At 40.8% G+C, this 16,527-nt stretch overlaps 1 protein-coding gene across 1 annotated transcript in view; it reads right to left on the bottom strand.

Annotated features, from left to right (window-relative positions):
- The window catches only part of LOC139405084 (teleost multiple tissue opsin 2b), a 48,863-nt gene that overhangs the window by 9,870 nt on the left and 22,466 nt on the right, over positions 1-16,527 (bottom strand). The window contains exon 2 of the mRNA XM_071147560.1: positions 3,630-3,955. Within this exon, the coding sequence (XP_071003661.1) occupies positions 3,630-3,955 (326 nt within the window). The remainder of the gene's footprint in view (positions 1-3,629; positions 3,956-16,527) is intronic.

The following is a 16,527-nucleotide window of genomic DNA, read 5'->3' as shown; positions in this document are numbered from 1 at the left end:
AAGGAGGAGGGAGAAGGAGAAAAGGAGAGAGGAGAAAGAGAAGAGAAGGAGAAATAACAGCAGAGAAGAGGAGATAATGTGTTTTCACCCCAGGGAGAGACTAAAATAGTATTTTGTCCAAATAGACATTTGCTGTTTTCTGTATTTGTTATTGTCAATCCTCTGGACACCACACACACACACACACCTAATGTAAGGCTCGGGACTCTAATACGTTTGATAAATGTGTAAATATTTGGGAGGGAATAGTATGATGATAGGGAGGGAAGAGGGCGTGTGTGTGTGTGTGTGTGTGTGTGCTGAAACAGCATGGTGGTGATAGAGGTTAGAGTTTAATAGATGTCCCTTTAGACACGACAGAGTCCCCGGGGGATAAACACACAATCTGTTCAGAGCTAATATCTCTTTAACTATCTCACGCTGACAGCTCCCCTCCCTCCTACTCTCCCTCTCTCTGGTTGTGCTCTGTCCCTGCAGTATGCTCATTGTTCTGCCTGAGGGCTTCTCTCCTAACCCACAGAGAGACAGTGATAATCAATCCATCCGTTCTGTGCTGCTAACCTCCCATTTCAGCAATGGAATGCCTGACTCTCCATCCATCTCCCCAGTCTCCGTGTCAGCCCAAATAACGAAAGGGACATCAGAGAGAGAGATTCTATTCTCCTTTTTCCATTTTAGAGGATTAAAGCACCGCCACACTCTCTCCATCCTGTTCACCGTTCAACTGAGAGTGAGAACATGACCATAAACAGACCCCTTGTGACTGACGAGCCTGGCGTTCAAACCCAGTGTGTTCATGTATTGAGCTAATGCCTAAGGCGTTCAGGTTTAATCATCACACAACAACCAAAATAAAGGAAACACTAACATAAAGTGGCCATTTATGACCAGATTCCCTGGTACCTCCCTGCATCAAATGAATCCAGCCTGCCTTGGACCTCCCGTCATGACTCAAGCTGTATAAATGGACTTTTACAGTCAATAGTTTTATACTTTCATCGTCACAGCATACTTTTGTTATCTAACAATTTAAATCAAATTGTATTGGTCACATACATGAGACTGGGCGTAATAGGCTACTGTCCCAAAAACCTCCATTAGGCCGAAACAGTAGCAAAGGTAAAAGGGTGACATGATGGGAGAACGACTATGGTTTAGTTTCCTCCAAATCATTGATCAGTGATGCTTCGCTAACGGAACCTCAAAATGATAACCAATAGCAAGACTTGATTTGCTCTCCTCCCTGACTCTTTGAGAATGCAAACACATTCTGACCGTTCTGATTGGTGCCAGAAACCGATGGGTTTCGGCCAGAGCTGGCCTACAGAAATCATGAAACGCGTCATTTTGACGTCAGCTCAAAATACTTACAGGATGGCAGGTTCAGATTTATGTAGGGAACGATCGATAAAGCAGCGAAAGTAAATTCAGGATGAGTGGCCAGGGGTAATGTAAACACAGCTCTAATACCAGAACAGCTGTATCGGCATCGATTGGCCAGTTCTTCACACCATGCGGTGACCATGACCCTGGATCTCCATAGGGATGCTGTTGAGTAATGCTGCGGACTCAAATTCATTTGTCCATTGAGCCCCACAGTGCAGTAATTGCGTGAGCAAGACACATTTAGAGCTTTGTGAAAGCTGCTGGTTGTGAGTCCGTGACTCTGAGTCCCACTAAAAACAGATTGGTATTGGGTAATCCAGACAGCACTCAGCTAACCCCCTCATTCACTCATTCCTGGCCCTGGCTCTATCTGAGGGCATTAAAGTGTGATGGGTTGACATCAGGATCGCATACACAGACGTTTCAGTTTAACAGTCTTCTTCAGTACAAACCTCCACTGAGAAAGGTCCCTTAATCCAAACCCAAACACTCACACGTCAACTACAGACAATGTCTGAGGCTGGGGCAATATTTACACGCGCAGCAGCTTTACTTTAACACTTGTTAAGGCAGCATTAATCCCCCAGAAATGTGATGTTGGAGGATAATGGAGTATAAAATAACAAGGTTCAAATTAGTGATGGGGAAAAATCGATACAGTTACATATCGCAATATTATTTTGAATGATATTATATTGATAGTTTGACTCCAAGTATTGATTTGTATAAAAAAAAATATTTGTATTTTTTTCTCACTGCCGCGTTAAGTAGGGGTTCTGCGGTTGCTGCACCAACCCTGAAAAATCTGAATACAAAAATTATGTATTAATAAAATTTAAAAAAATTCACAAAAAATAGTGCACTGGGCCTTTAATGGTGCTGTATTAGCAGCCCAATATAGCGTCTGTAGAGAGGGCAAACATATTTTTTCAGCACCCCCCTTGAAAATACAATAAAAATCTATAAAATATACAGCACCCCCAAACTACTTCCTGCAGCTATGGGTAGCGTTAGTTAGCGCTAGTTGGCTGCACCTGTGCCAAATCTTTTTAAATAGCGAGCAACAAGTTACCACTTTATTTCCATTACTGATCAAAACTAATTTTCTCGTGTTTTCTCTTGTCTCTCTACAGAAGACATATAATGAACAATGTTCTGGTAACATAAAATTGCAATGAAATCACAGTATCGAATCTCAATACATATAGAATCGTAAGAATCGCAATACATCTATAAATCAGGAGAATCGCAATACATCTATAAATCGGGAGAATCGCAATACATCTATAAATCGGGAGAATCTCAATACATCTATAAATCAGGAGAATCTCAATACATCTATAAATCGGGAGAATCTCAATACATCTATAAATCAGGAGAATCTCAATACATCTATAAATCGGGAGAATCTCAATACATCTATAAATCGGGAGAATCTCAATACATCTATAAATCAGGAGAATCTCAATACATCTATAAATCGGGAGAATCTCAATACATCTATAAATCAGGAGAATCGCAATACATCTATAAATCGGGAGAATCTCAATACATCTATAAATCAGGAGAATCTCAATACATCTATAAATCGGGAGAATCGCAATACATATATAAATCGGGAGAATCGCAATACATCTATAAATCGGGAGAATCGCAATACATATATAAATCGGGAGAATCGCAATACATAACCGGATCAGCACCTAGTATTATGATAATATCGTATCATGAGGTTCCTGGCAATTCCCAGCCCTAATTCCCACGACCTCCTTCTCCAGACTCACTAGGTGTTCTAGCAGGGTGATCTTGGAGTTAATTGACCCCAAGAATAAATTGAATGGGCAGGCGCATGGATCACACCAATCTTGATTAAAACACAATAAGGGTTTAGTTTAGTGAGTATAGTGCTGAAATTGATCTCAATAGTGAGCCAGATTCAATTCAATTTGGAGGGCTCTCTAACACACACACACACACACACGCATTACTCACTCTTTCACAACTCAGCATTTCGCTACACTGGCAATAATCTGCTAACCATGTGTATGTGACCAATAAAATTAGATTTTTAAAAATGTATCTACAAACACACATTTTGTTTTCTCGCAGTCTCTCTTTTAGTACATTGTACATTTCTCAATGTCAATACTTGACTCTCTCCGCATCTGTGTCTGTCTCTCTCCCTCCCTCCCATCAGTCAACAGTATCTGTGTCCCCCCCCCCCCCCCCCCCCCCCCCCACACCTGTTTGACTGCCCACAGTAGCCGACAGTAGCAGTAGACCATGATGACGATGGGCAGGCCCAGGCAGAAGACGAACAGACAGATGATGTAGGCATGGGACTGAGCTGTCCTCAGGGTCCAGGACACGGAGCAACTGGTGCCGGCCCCCTCCAGGTCGTAGCTACTCCAGCCTAGCAGGGGGGGCACCGTCCAGATCAGGGAGTACAGCCAGGAGCCCCCCACGGCCAGCAGGGGCTTGCGGTAGTCGGGACCACGCTTGTTGTACACAGTCAGGGTACTGTAGCGGTCATATGAAAGGACCACCAGGGAGATCAACGACACGATACCTGGGGAGGGGAGGGAGAGGAGTGGGGGAGAGGAGAATGGGAGCAGGAGAAAGTGTGGTAAGAGCAGCGGGAGAGAGAAAGAGAAGGAGAGAGACATTGGGTGGTAGTAAGGAAGGGAAGAAGGAGAGAGACATTGGGTGGTAGTGAGGGAGGGAAGAAGGAGAGAGACATTGGGTGGTAGTGAGGGAGGGAAGAAGGAGAGAGACATTGGGAGGTAGTAAGGGAGGGAAGAAGGAGAGAGACATTGGGTGGTAGTGAGGAAGGGAAGAAGGAGAGAGACATTGGGTGGTAGTGAGGGAGGGAAGAAGGAGAGAGACATTGGGAGGTAGTGAGGAAGGGAAGAAGGAGAGAGACATTGGGAGGTAGTGAGGAAGGGAAGAAGGAGAAAGACATTGGGTGGTAGTGAGGGAGGGAAGAAGGAGAGAGACATTGGGTGGAAGTGAGGAAGGGAAGAAGGAGAGAGACATTGAGTGGTAGTGAGGAAGGGAAGAAGGAGAGAGACATTGGGTGGTAGTGAGGAAGGGAAGAAGGAGAGAAGACAGAAGGACAGAGTGAGGAAGGAGTAAGGGGGAGAAAGAGAGATTCATTGACCAATTATTGGCTGACTAAATGAGAAAACAGATTGAGTTGAAGAGTTCCACAGATTGATCTATTAGGAGATTAATACACTCATAAAGGGTTAGTAATAAATAGGGCCTTGGGGAGACATGGGCTGCGGTCCAAACACTTAAAAGACGCACCCTATCCCCTCAGCCCTCAAATTAAGTGGACACATCTGATGATGTATCATGGCGTCTGACGAGTATACACTTACAGGGCAAGGGGTGAGGGAGGAAGGAAGGAATGATTTTTAAATGGACCACCCTTGGCCGGGAAATTCGTCACTCGTTCATCATGATTGTGTTTTCAGCCACCACTTTCAGTAGCTTGTGTGTGCTTTATATCCGCTACATTCAATTATGAGTGCATGTCTACTTATACTAAATATATAATTATTAATATACGCCTAATGTATGATAGCTAGTAAATTCATTAGATAAATAACATTAGCCTGCCTAGCTGGAACTTCTGAAAGAAGTCAAATGTTTTATTTCTACAATTTCCAAAAGCTAACCAAACAAAAACATATTTACTTTTTACATACTAGCAAAATTTCGAACTTATTTGCATTCGTTTTTACTTACACTTGTATGCTGACTTCTCCATTGATGTTGTTTTTAAGTTTTCCCTGACTTTTCTTAGCAGATGTACAATCGTCACGAATGGAATTATGGGGAGTTTCAGGTCCTGGAGTGAACATAATTGTACACTCGCAAAGCCAACGAAAAACTGAGGGACTTATGTTGTAAACTTCCCTTGCTTGGCTAATAATTTGGACCGCCCGCCAATATGGTGACAGGGATTCCTCCAAGGGCATAAGGTGAGGGTAAGTAGACGAGGGTGAGTCTTTTAAAGGTTTGGACCGCAGCCATGGTGACTCTCTAAAGTCAGTGTGTGCACTAAACATAGGAGCTGGATGAGACGACAGATACATAGATGTCTGCTCGTTGATCCCTCTGGTGATATTTTAACAGCACAGTGATCCCCTCGCATTTGTATTAGCCGCTTTGATAAATCTTAACTGACATGTCTGACTGGCAGCACGTCTCTCTACACTTCTTTTTTATTTTTGGTGCTTGAAAACATTTGAGGTGTTTTAACACTCAGGCAGACAGTAAGGAAATTAGGTGGGGACACAAGCAAGTGGGAGAAACAGTGAATGCTGGGATTGAACCCTGATCTCGAGTGGGGAGTGTTACCACCACAGCACAGCTCTGCACAAAGATCTCTATTGGTAACCTCTTTCTACCGACTCTGTGCTTAAAGACTGAACGTTTACAGACGTTGTGAAAATATTTCTCCCTCCAGGATTCCTTCTACAAAATCAACAACTTCCTGCATATTATGTGAGGGCATGCAAGTGTTAAAAATCCCCACACTATTTCTGCATAAAATTGTCAAATCATTGCAATATTTATTGCATAAAACTGACCCACCACCACTGTACAAAAAAGAGGGCTTGTATTTTCAACCAATCACACCACATCAATACATTTTCGCAACAAATTCATTGCAAATTACCTTGCAATTACAATTACCAAATTGTCAGACTTGTCACACCAAAATCAATCATTTTTGCCCGCAAATGTCACTAGAAATCCCCACTAAATCCTGGAGGGTCTGAATACATCATTTCGTAGTACTTGGTGAATTTTTTTTATTCCTGTCTCGATACGTGGAGGTTCTGCTCTGAATACCAACACCCACAGCTTGAGCTAGACTTTTTAATGAGAAACAAGTGGAAATGATCACAAGAAGCAACACATTGGGGACATTGACCTTTGCTGTGACACAACTTTATTGGTGGGAGTCTTATGATCAACTTTTTTGATAATGAGCCAATGCTTCCTACATTGTACTGGTGTATTCAAGGTAAACATAAAGTGCATTATAACACTATCTCCTCCAAACAAAGTTGAAGCAATTTCATCAACATTTGATGTAAGCAGATGAGATTGTGTGTGTGTGTGTGTGTGTGTAAGTCAAGGGAAATAATTAAAATCTGCAATACTGCTTCTGTCCCTCAGGAGTTGAGTTTACCACCCCAGCTTTCCCTCTACAGAGGTGGGATTGTCTGTAAACTCCATCTAACCTTGACCTTGGAGGCAGATTCTGACCTACAGCGAGTGAGGAAGTCTTTCTCTCCCTCTTTTCTCTGCTCTTTTCGTATCAGAGAGCTGCCGAATTCACAAATAGCTTCTCTAAGAGGCTTTGATCTCAGCCACAGTCTAATCTAGCAAAACATTGTGCATTATTGTAACATCTGAACGTGAAACAACACATAGAGAACACATGTAAATGTACTGAATATAAACATGAACAAAATAGCTATCTCATCTCCATAGTTATGTAACAGTGCTTCTAGGAAGGTTCTGAACTGATTTAATAACTCATAAAGTCTCACATCAACAGAACACAATGAGATTCTATTAGGCACGTCATGTACACACACATACCACAAGCACACGCACACACTTTCTTTCTTTCTCTCTCTATCTCTTTCCATCTGTCTCTATCTCTCTTTCTCTGTCTCTCTCTCTCTTTCTTTCTTTCTCTCTCTGTCTTTCTTTCTTTCTTTCTCTCTCTCTCTCTTTCCATCTGTCTATCTATCTTTATTTCTCTCTCTCTCTCTCTCTCTCTCTCTCTCTCTCTCTCTTTCCATCTGTCTCTATCTCTCTTTCTTTCTTTCTCTCTCTTTCTTTCCATCTGTCTCTATCTCTCTTTTTCTGTCTCTCTGTCTCTCTCTCTCTCTCTCTCTCTCTCTCTCTCTCTCTCTCTCTCTCTCTCTCTCTCTCTCTCTCTCTCTCTCTCTCTCTCTCTCTCTGTCTCTCTCTCTCTCTCTCTCAAATCACATTTTATTTGTCACATGCGCCAAATACAACAGGTGTAGTAGACCTTACAGTGAAATGCTTACTTACAAGCTCTTAACCAACAATGCAGTTTTAAGAAAATACCCCCCAAAAAAGTAAGAGATAAGAATAAGAAATAATTAAAGAGCAGCAGTAAATAACAATAGCGAGGCTATATACAGGGGGTACCGGTACAGAGTCAATGTCAATGTGCGGGGTCACCGGTGTCAAGGTAATTCAGGTAATATCTACATGTAATATCCACCCTGCCTGGAATTTGCCTAGAGAGCTGTTGGTGACTGTCTACCGTGGCGTGTCACTGGCCAGATCAAAGATTTGATTACCTTGCTTTCATTTGGAAGACCATGTGGTAATGCTTTCTAAATCAATTTATGTGCAAGCATATTAAAATTACAACATCTAGCCTTTCTGTTATGTTCAACAATATGGAAATGTTTCTGACTATCATTATTGTAATTGCCTTGTTGACACAGGATTGATTATATCATAAATTACACTTGGGGATATAACAATATGATGATGTCGCGATGACACTGGTAAGGTAGGTAACAATGTGATAATGTCATAGAGACATGGTGAGTTCAGAATGTGATGATGTCATAAAGATTAGGATTATAGAGATCCTATTAAATTACTAGAGGGGCTGTGTCATAAACCCAAAAAGTTCCAGAATGGTCTGAAAATGGCAGCTATTGTGGTCGGGGACAAAATCCAAAACCAGTGTCAAAGAGAGAACCACCATGTCTCTGAAAGAGGTGCCGGTTTAGATTATAGATACAACTGTCCAAGCGCCCCGGTTAGAAGACCTAAATGACCAGTAGGAAACAGGGATATAATTCACACATTATTTCCATAGACCAAACAGACACACACACAGAAAACAGGAAGAGGAGAGAAGCAGGGACGTAACTACATATGAGGACACAGAATGTTTGTTCTAATTTGTAAAAAAAAATATTATCATGAAAAAATACATTTTGTACACAATAAAGAAGATCAATTTACGGGTCATCATGTAAATATTGCTTCCAGTGTAGATCAAAGCTCAGAAAAAAGTACAAAGGGAAAATAAATAAACATAAATATGGGTTGTACATACAATGGTGTTTGTTCTTCACTGTTTTCTTGTGTCAACACGTCACAAATCTTGCTGCTGTGATGGCACGCTGTGGTATTTCACCCAATAGATATGAGAGTTTATCAAAATTGGATTTGTTTTCTAATTCTTTGTTGGTCTGTGTAATCTGAGGGAAATATGTGTCTCTGATATGGTCATAGGAGGTTAGGAAGTGCAGCTCAGTTTCCACCTCATTTTGTGTGCAATGTGCACATAGCCCGTCTTCCCTTCTCAATAGCAAGGCTATGCTCACTAAGTCTGTACATAGTCAAAGCTTTCCGTAAGATTGGGACAGTCAGAGTGGTCAGGTATTCTGCCACTGTGTACTCTCTGTTTAGGGCCAAATAGCATTCAAGTTTGCTCTGTTTTTTCGTTAATTCTTTCCAATGTGTCAGTAATTATCTTTTTGTTTTCTCATGATTTGGTTGGGTCTAATTGTGTTGCTGTCCTGGGGCTCTGTGGGGTCTGTTTGTGTTTGTGAACAGAGGCCCAGACCAGCTTGCTTAGGCGACTCTTCTCCAGGTTCATCTCTTTGTAGGTGATGGCTTTGTTACGGAAGGTTTGGGAATCGCTTCCTTTTAGGTGGTTGTAGAATTTAATGGCTCTTTTCTGGAATTTGATAATGAGTGGGTATCGGCCTAACACTCAAACAGCTAACTCCGCCCTCTTGCAGCCGAGGCCCTAGGGCCTGAGAAGTGAAACGAACTACCCCAGCTTGGAGTCGGCTCAATTAAGCAACTAGAGACGTTGCTGACACCGAGTGTTTGCGAGATGCCGGACAAATGGCCATTTTAAAACCGTCCGGCAATTCCTGACATGTCAACAGAGAATGAGTGCACAACTGGTAAATAGTCGCTTATATGTCAGTCAGTTAGGTGGCTAGCTGCCAGCAGAGACTTCTATTGCATTAACATTGGCTAGTATTACTTAGCCAGCTAGAAGGATGAAGTAAGAAGCTAACATTAAACGAAGCCTACCTCAGCAGGGGCATAAAATAGGCTACTAAGTTCTCATAATAACTTTGCTTTATGGGGGTAGGCTATTAAGACAGACACAGATGTGGTGCTCAGCGTTGAGGCTGAGGCAGGCTGCAATGCACCGTGGAGCAGGAGCCAGGTGGAGCTCTTCAACATTTTTAGCACAATATTTTATTTTTATTTTTTTTATGAAACATTTTTTGGGTGGGGGGTTTGTCTGTTTTGCAAGTTATTTTGGCATTAATACATGTCACATGTCAGTTTGCAAACAATGTACAATATATATCATTGAGTTAATAAAGCTGCATACAAACATTGTTTCTTTGTTGTGTTCTTGAGAAGGGAGCTCCAAAATGCAGGTGTTTCAGTTTAGCTCAGTGCTTTCTGTGGTGGTGGGGCAGAGCATTGCGCAGTGATTGGCTCAGTGTTCTCAGTGCTCAGTGTTCTGTCACTCATGGGGACACTACATTTCAAAAGTGCTAAACAAATAGTTATATTGACTACGTCCGTTTTAGCTCGCTAATTAATGTCTTCATCAAAATTACGGATTGCCTCTTATCCGCTCATCGTTCCCTTATGCCATAGTTGTCAGTAGAAAGCACATTTGTTTAAGTTAGTCAGCCATATCAGCTATGTTTTTTTAAAGGCAGTAAATGAGGCTGAATGAACTGTTTGGCTGCCAGACAAGGCTCTGCTGATAGCCAGGTGTAGCGGCGGTAAGGTGTTGGTATGGCTGTTTAGTGTTGTGTTGTGTAATGCATCCCACTTTTTATTTATTTTTTTGTTAATTTTTTTCTCCACAAATCTCCACTGCCGAGGAGGAAGAAGAGGAGACAGACAGAGAGAGACAGAGGAAGCAAGCAGAGAGAGGTTAGTACAGTGGTTCCCAAACTTGGGGTCGGAGCCCATGTTAGGACCCCTGAGAAAATCTGTACTACTCTTATCAAACAAGTAAGGACTTCACTGATATTAATACAGAATAGTAAGTAATATTCTAATAATTCATATTAATGTGATAAATCTGTGTGCTCCATTGATGTCTGTTTGTGCAGTGCTTGATTAGTAATGACTGGTAATAAAATGTGAACGCTATGTAATTTGAGAAAGGAGAGATCTATGTAAAGAGTTGATGAGCAATTCATCATTACAACTGACTGAGCAGCAGCTGATGCTACGTTTATCACATTTCCCCCTTTCAACTGCATAGCTAACAGGCTGTTTATTATCTATGCATAGTCACTTCACCCCTACCTACACGTACAAATTACCTCGACTAACACACTGACTCTGTACCAGTACCCCCTATATTTAACCTTGTTATTGTTATTTTATTGTGTTACTTTTATTGTATTTTTTCCTTTAGTTTATTTAGTAAATATTTTCTTGACTATTTCTTGAACTGCATTGTGGGTGAGGGGCTTGTAAGTAAGCATTTCAAGGTAAGGTCTACTACACCTGTTGTATTCGGAGCATGTGACGAATAAAGTTAAGATTTGATGTGTTTGTAGATGGACTGAGGTGAATGAACCTACAGCAGCCCAGTTGATAATTTTTTCTGTTCTTTTTTTCTGTTCTCCAAATCACATTTTGACATTCTTTAATTGTATAGAAATGCAGTGAATGAGCTTCAACTTTCAAAAAAATGTCCCCTTCCCGGACACCACAAAAACTAAAACAGTGGTTACGGCCCTGCAGATTAGTGGTAAAAGTGATAGTGTAAGTGGTTGATGGTCAGCCACACACGTGTATTGCCCATGTGGAAGGGTCCAGCCGATGAGTTGGTGTGGAACCCTGGAGTTTATAGAGCTGTCGTCAACCTGGGCTCCTGGATGCAACTAAATTATTCAGGTGCAGCTGAAACCCCAGGCTTGGCCACTGATTGGCTAACCGGGTGTCACGTGATTCTGGTTACCCATAGCAACAGAGTGTTCCAGGGGAAAAGGATGTGAAAGTTGGGGGCAGAGTGACTGTAGACAATGGAACGCCCATCCCCCTACCTACATGTAATAAAGTGTCTTGAACTTTGAGAGTTAGAGAAGGACTCATGTGCAACTAGAAGGGTTACTACACAGTCTAATTGGAATGAACAGCAATAGCTTTGACTGATGCAGGAAACATACAATAGAGCATCTGATGCATCAGAAATTGTGTTAGAGTTATTGCCAACCTAAAATATGATCATATAATTAATAATACCGTTTATACAGGTTTTATATATTTTATATCCTCTAAAATATATGTAACAGACCATAAATGCCTAAATGTTTTGTTTTCTTGGAAAGCTGGGAGTGTTATTATATGATACAATATCAGAAAGTCTAAGTCCTATCATCAACTGATTTAAGACAGCGTATGGCTGTGGATTGACTGCATTGACTGTACTATAATAACTCTACATGTACATATTACCTCAATTACCTCGACACCGGTGCCCCCACACATTGACTCTGTACCCCCTTTATATAGTCCCACTATTATTATTTTACTGCTGCTCTTTAATTATTTGTTATTCTTATCTCTTACTTTTTGGGGGGTATTTTGTTAAAACTGAATTGTTGGTTAAGGGCTTGTAAGTAAGCATTTCACTGTAAGGTCTACACTTGTTGTATTTGGCACATGTGACAAATAAAATTTGTTTTGATTTGTTTGAATGGCTTGTTGGCATATTGGCAGTTTTTTTTGACACAGTACCGGTACCCCTTGCTATGCATACGGGCGGCAGGTAGCCTAGTGGTTAGAGTGTTGAACAAGGGGCAGAATGTCATTGAAAATAAGAACATTTTAAATAAGAATTTGTTCCAGGTTAAATAAAGGTCAAATGCATTTTGAAAAATGTATGGAATAGTCCCAGTAAGTATTAGATAGAACTCCCCCTGTAGGGAAAACGACCTGTGGTTACCTAGGTTAACACCATTTTCTTGTCTGGTTGTTTTAGCAAATTACCAAACTACATTTAAGAAAAGTAAACAATTTCTAAAGATGACTTTTGAACATTGCCTGCTCCAGAGCGTTCTCATTACTTAGAAATAGAAAAACATAACATTGTATGTCTTCCCTCATGCCCCTTTCATGACGGGGCTAGTAGCCATGTGCTAGCTAGCTACCGACCAGATCATTAACCAAGACCAACAACACAAACACATCGACTATACAGCTACAAGTAGTGAGTGCAGTTACATATGGACTATCCTAAACAAATTAAATGTCTTACCTGTGATGAAATGTTTTCTACACACATAGATGTGTAGCCTACTTGGCCAGTGTGTCCCCACATTTCCCACTCCGAATAGCCTGAAGCTATTTCCTTACGTGGAAGCATTACAATCCGTAAATTTGGATTTTTGACCTGGTTACATGTACATTGAACAACACAGCAGCTTTTCGGCATGTTTTGTTATTTCTGTATAACAAAAAAAAATCTATGACCCCCAATTTGTGGGCGTGGTCAAGGGAATTCCTTATTATTACGCCAACAAACATATAATCTTCCAATTCATTGTTTTACACAATATCTTATCGCAGCATTGGTGATCCATGGTTGACCAATTCCCTGACCAACATGGCTGACCTGTTATCCCATCATAAGAAAGTTGATGTCCATTCTAATATTCCAATTCCTAATTCTATGATTAGGATATGATGATATCATAAAGACTGATGTGATGATTTAAAGACTGTCTCTGAAATATGGCAATTTATCAGCAAGCTAAGTGAACTTCCTCAGGTGTTTGGATGTTGTTGGGTTTAAATACTGACACCTGTTTGTTATTCGCCAGAGGCTGTCATTTATTGAGATACAGATTTTGAATAATGAACTAAGATTCCTTACTATGCAAACACACAGCCACCCACCCAACTGCCAGCCCACACACATGCCCACACTGTGTCCTCTCCTGCAACAGCAATGACTGTCCTCATTAAAATGCCATTACATGGGCTGCTGTGTATCCACAGGAGCAGTAAGGACTGTCCTCATTAAAATGCCATTAGCTGGACTGTTCTGTATCACTAGGCTCAGTGAGGAGTGTCCTCATTAAAATGCCATTAGCTGGACTGTTCTGTATCACTAGGCTCAGTGAGGAGTGTCCAAATGAAAAGGCCCTTACCTGGGCTGTTCTGACTGTATCTCCAGGCTAGGTGATGCATGACAACACTTAAACCTGCCTGAGGACAATTGGAGCGTTTGTGTCAAACAGCAAATAAAAAGACTTTTAGTGGCTGACACAGATAATTCCCATTCTCCATAAATCTTCATCATTCCCTCACTCTCTCCCCTCTTCTCTCCTTCCTTCAACTGCCAGGAGAACCACTGCCAGGAGAACCACTGCCAGGAGAACCACTGCCAGGAGAACCACTGCCAGTACCTGGAAAGTGTCACATGTACACTGGCCTACACACAATACCACATAATGTAAAAGTGGAATTATGTAAAAAATATATATAAATATTTTCAAATTAATAAAACATTTAAAACTGAAATATCTTGAGTCAATAAGTATTAGTGCTGAGCGATCAACTGACATTTCGTTATTTCTTTGGTTGTTAAACAACAAAGTGACGACGTCTGTTCAATTACTTGAATTCCATTTAATTCCGGTTTTTGTGAGCCCAACGTGTTGTTTGTCTGTAGAGAAATCTAATTATTCACGACAGAAATCAAGTCAACCATGTGGGACGCTAGGCTGAAGGGAGTTGTAGTTTTCGTTAAGCAAATATTCAACTTGGTTCAGCTCAGAAACGTGGTAATTAACTGCAATACCATAATCCATTGACCCATTTTTCCTGGCTTGGATGGAGATGGATCAGAGAGGAAGAGGCGAAGCAAGACGTTTTACTCTCGCCAAAATCTGTCCAAACTAAGCCCAATGCGTTTATATGGGTTTATTTTTGACCTAAGATTGCCTCCTGCCTTCCCACCTTTGGGACAATAACTCCCATTGTTAGGGCGGAGACGAGAGCATCTTGTCATTATATACAGATATCTGGACGGATACTTTTATGCCTGCTACTAAAGATTTTTTACAACTAAACCAAGATAGACCACAGCCAGTTTTTTCCAATGGGAACAAATGAGTCATAGTGGGCAGAACAAGCAAGGAGGTGGGCAGAGCCAAGCGCGAGCTAGTGAGATCCTATTGGAGAGTTCTACCACGCATCTGCATATTTCCACCTGCTCTGTGAAGTGCGCATGTGCAATAACTCAATCCACCTTTTCACTCCTAAACAACACCATTTTCTTTTTATTCTGCAAAGAGTGAAGTCTACAAAACGTAGTCCACTCTGTTCATAACATATTCTAATTTTGAGAACAGAAAACTGTGTTGAAATCAAATGTTTCATCGATGAGAAAATTAGCAGAATGTTGGCCAAAATTAATCTTGTTCCATCTTCTTCCACTACCAGCCAGTGAGCTTCCTCTCACTAAGCCAAGTGGATGCTTTTCATTTATGCATCCGGTTAAATATCTGTCTCATTGTTCTGTCTGTGCTGCTACGTTAAGTTATATGCATATGAGAGAGGAATGTGCACAACACAATGAGAGGGACAGAGACAGTTTGTGAAAGTACGCTTTATCTACTTTGAAGAACTAGTAAAAGGATTTTGTCAAACAACTCTGCAGCATAGGCTACTTAGGCAGGTTAGATAACTAGGATGACTACAGACAGTACAGCATGGGGAGCACATACTGTAGATAACATTAGGTTTGACTGGCAGACTGCTACTGTCTGAGCAGAGATGAAACAGATGATGACTTTACAGAATGAAAAATAATAAAGTCATCAAATACAAACTAAGTAATATACACAACTTAAATATCTTATTATTTCAGAGTAATAATGGTAATAAAAAGACAGAGTGGCCAAATTAGAGTTTTGACTTAAATGTACTTGGAAATATATGGGCAAGACCTGTAAATGGTTGCCTAGTGATGATCAACACTAATTTGACCGAGTTTGTAGAATTTTGAAAAGAATAATGGGCAAATATGTGTTGTGCAAAGCTCTTAGAGACTTACCCAGAAAGATTCACAACTGTAATCACTGCCAAAAGTGCTTCTACAAAGTATTGATTCAGGGGTGTGAATACTTGTGTCAATGAGATATGTCTGTATTTCCTTTTCAATACATTTACAAACATTTCTGAAAACATATTGTCACCTTGTCATTATGGGGTATTGAGAACAAAATCTAACTAATCCATTTTGAATTCAGGCTGTAACACATCAAAATGTGGAATAAATGAAGGGGTATTATCACTTTCTGAAGGCATTGTATTACTAATACCATAAGGTAGCATGCAGTAGTTGTTCAATTATGTCGTCATATACACTATATATACAAAAGTATGTGAACACCGCTTCAAGTTAGTTGATTCGGCTATTTCAGCCACACCCATTGCTGACAGGTGTATAAAATTGAGTACACAGCCATGTACAGTGCCTTGCGAAAGTATTCGGCCCCCTTGAACTTTGCGACCTTTTGCCACATTTCAGGCTTCAAACATAAAGATATAAAACTGTATTTTTTTGTGAAGAATCAACAACAAATGGGACACAATCATGAAGTGGAACGACATTTATTGGATATTTCAAACTTTTTTAACAAATCAAAAACTGAAAAATTGGGCGTGCAAAATTATTCAGCCCCCTTAAATTAATAGTTTGTAGCGCCACATTTTGCTGCGATTACAGCTGTAAGTCGCTTGGGGTATGTCTCTATCAGTTTTGCACATCGAGAGACTGAAATTTTTTCCCATTCCTCCTTGCAAAACAGCTCGAGCTCAGTGAGGTTGGATGGAGAGCATTTGTGAACAGCAGTTTTCAGTTCTTTCCACAGATTCTCGATTGGATGATTCAGGTCTGGACTTTGACTTGGCCATTCTAACACCTGGATATGTTTATGTTTGAACCATTCCATTGTAGATTTTGCTTTATGTTTTGGATCATTGTCTGGTTGGAAGACAAATCTCCGTCCCAGTCTCAGGTCTTTTGCAGACTCCATCAGGTTT

The sequence above is a fragment of the Oncorhynchus clarkii genome, chromosome 3, assembly GCF_045791955.1.
Source record: "Oncorhynchus clarkii lewisi isolate Uvic-CL-2024 chromosome 3, UVic_Ocla_1.0, whole genome shotgun sequence".
NCBI lineage: Eukaryota > Metazoa > Chordata > Actinopteri > Salmoniformes > Salmonidae > Oncorhynchus > Oncorhynchus clarkii.
The sequence above is the reverse complement of the archived record's forward strand: the minus strand, read 5'-3'. Positions and strand labels throughout refer to the sequence as shown.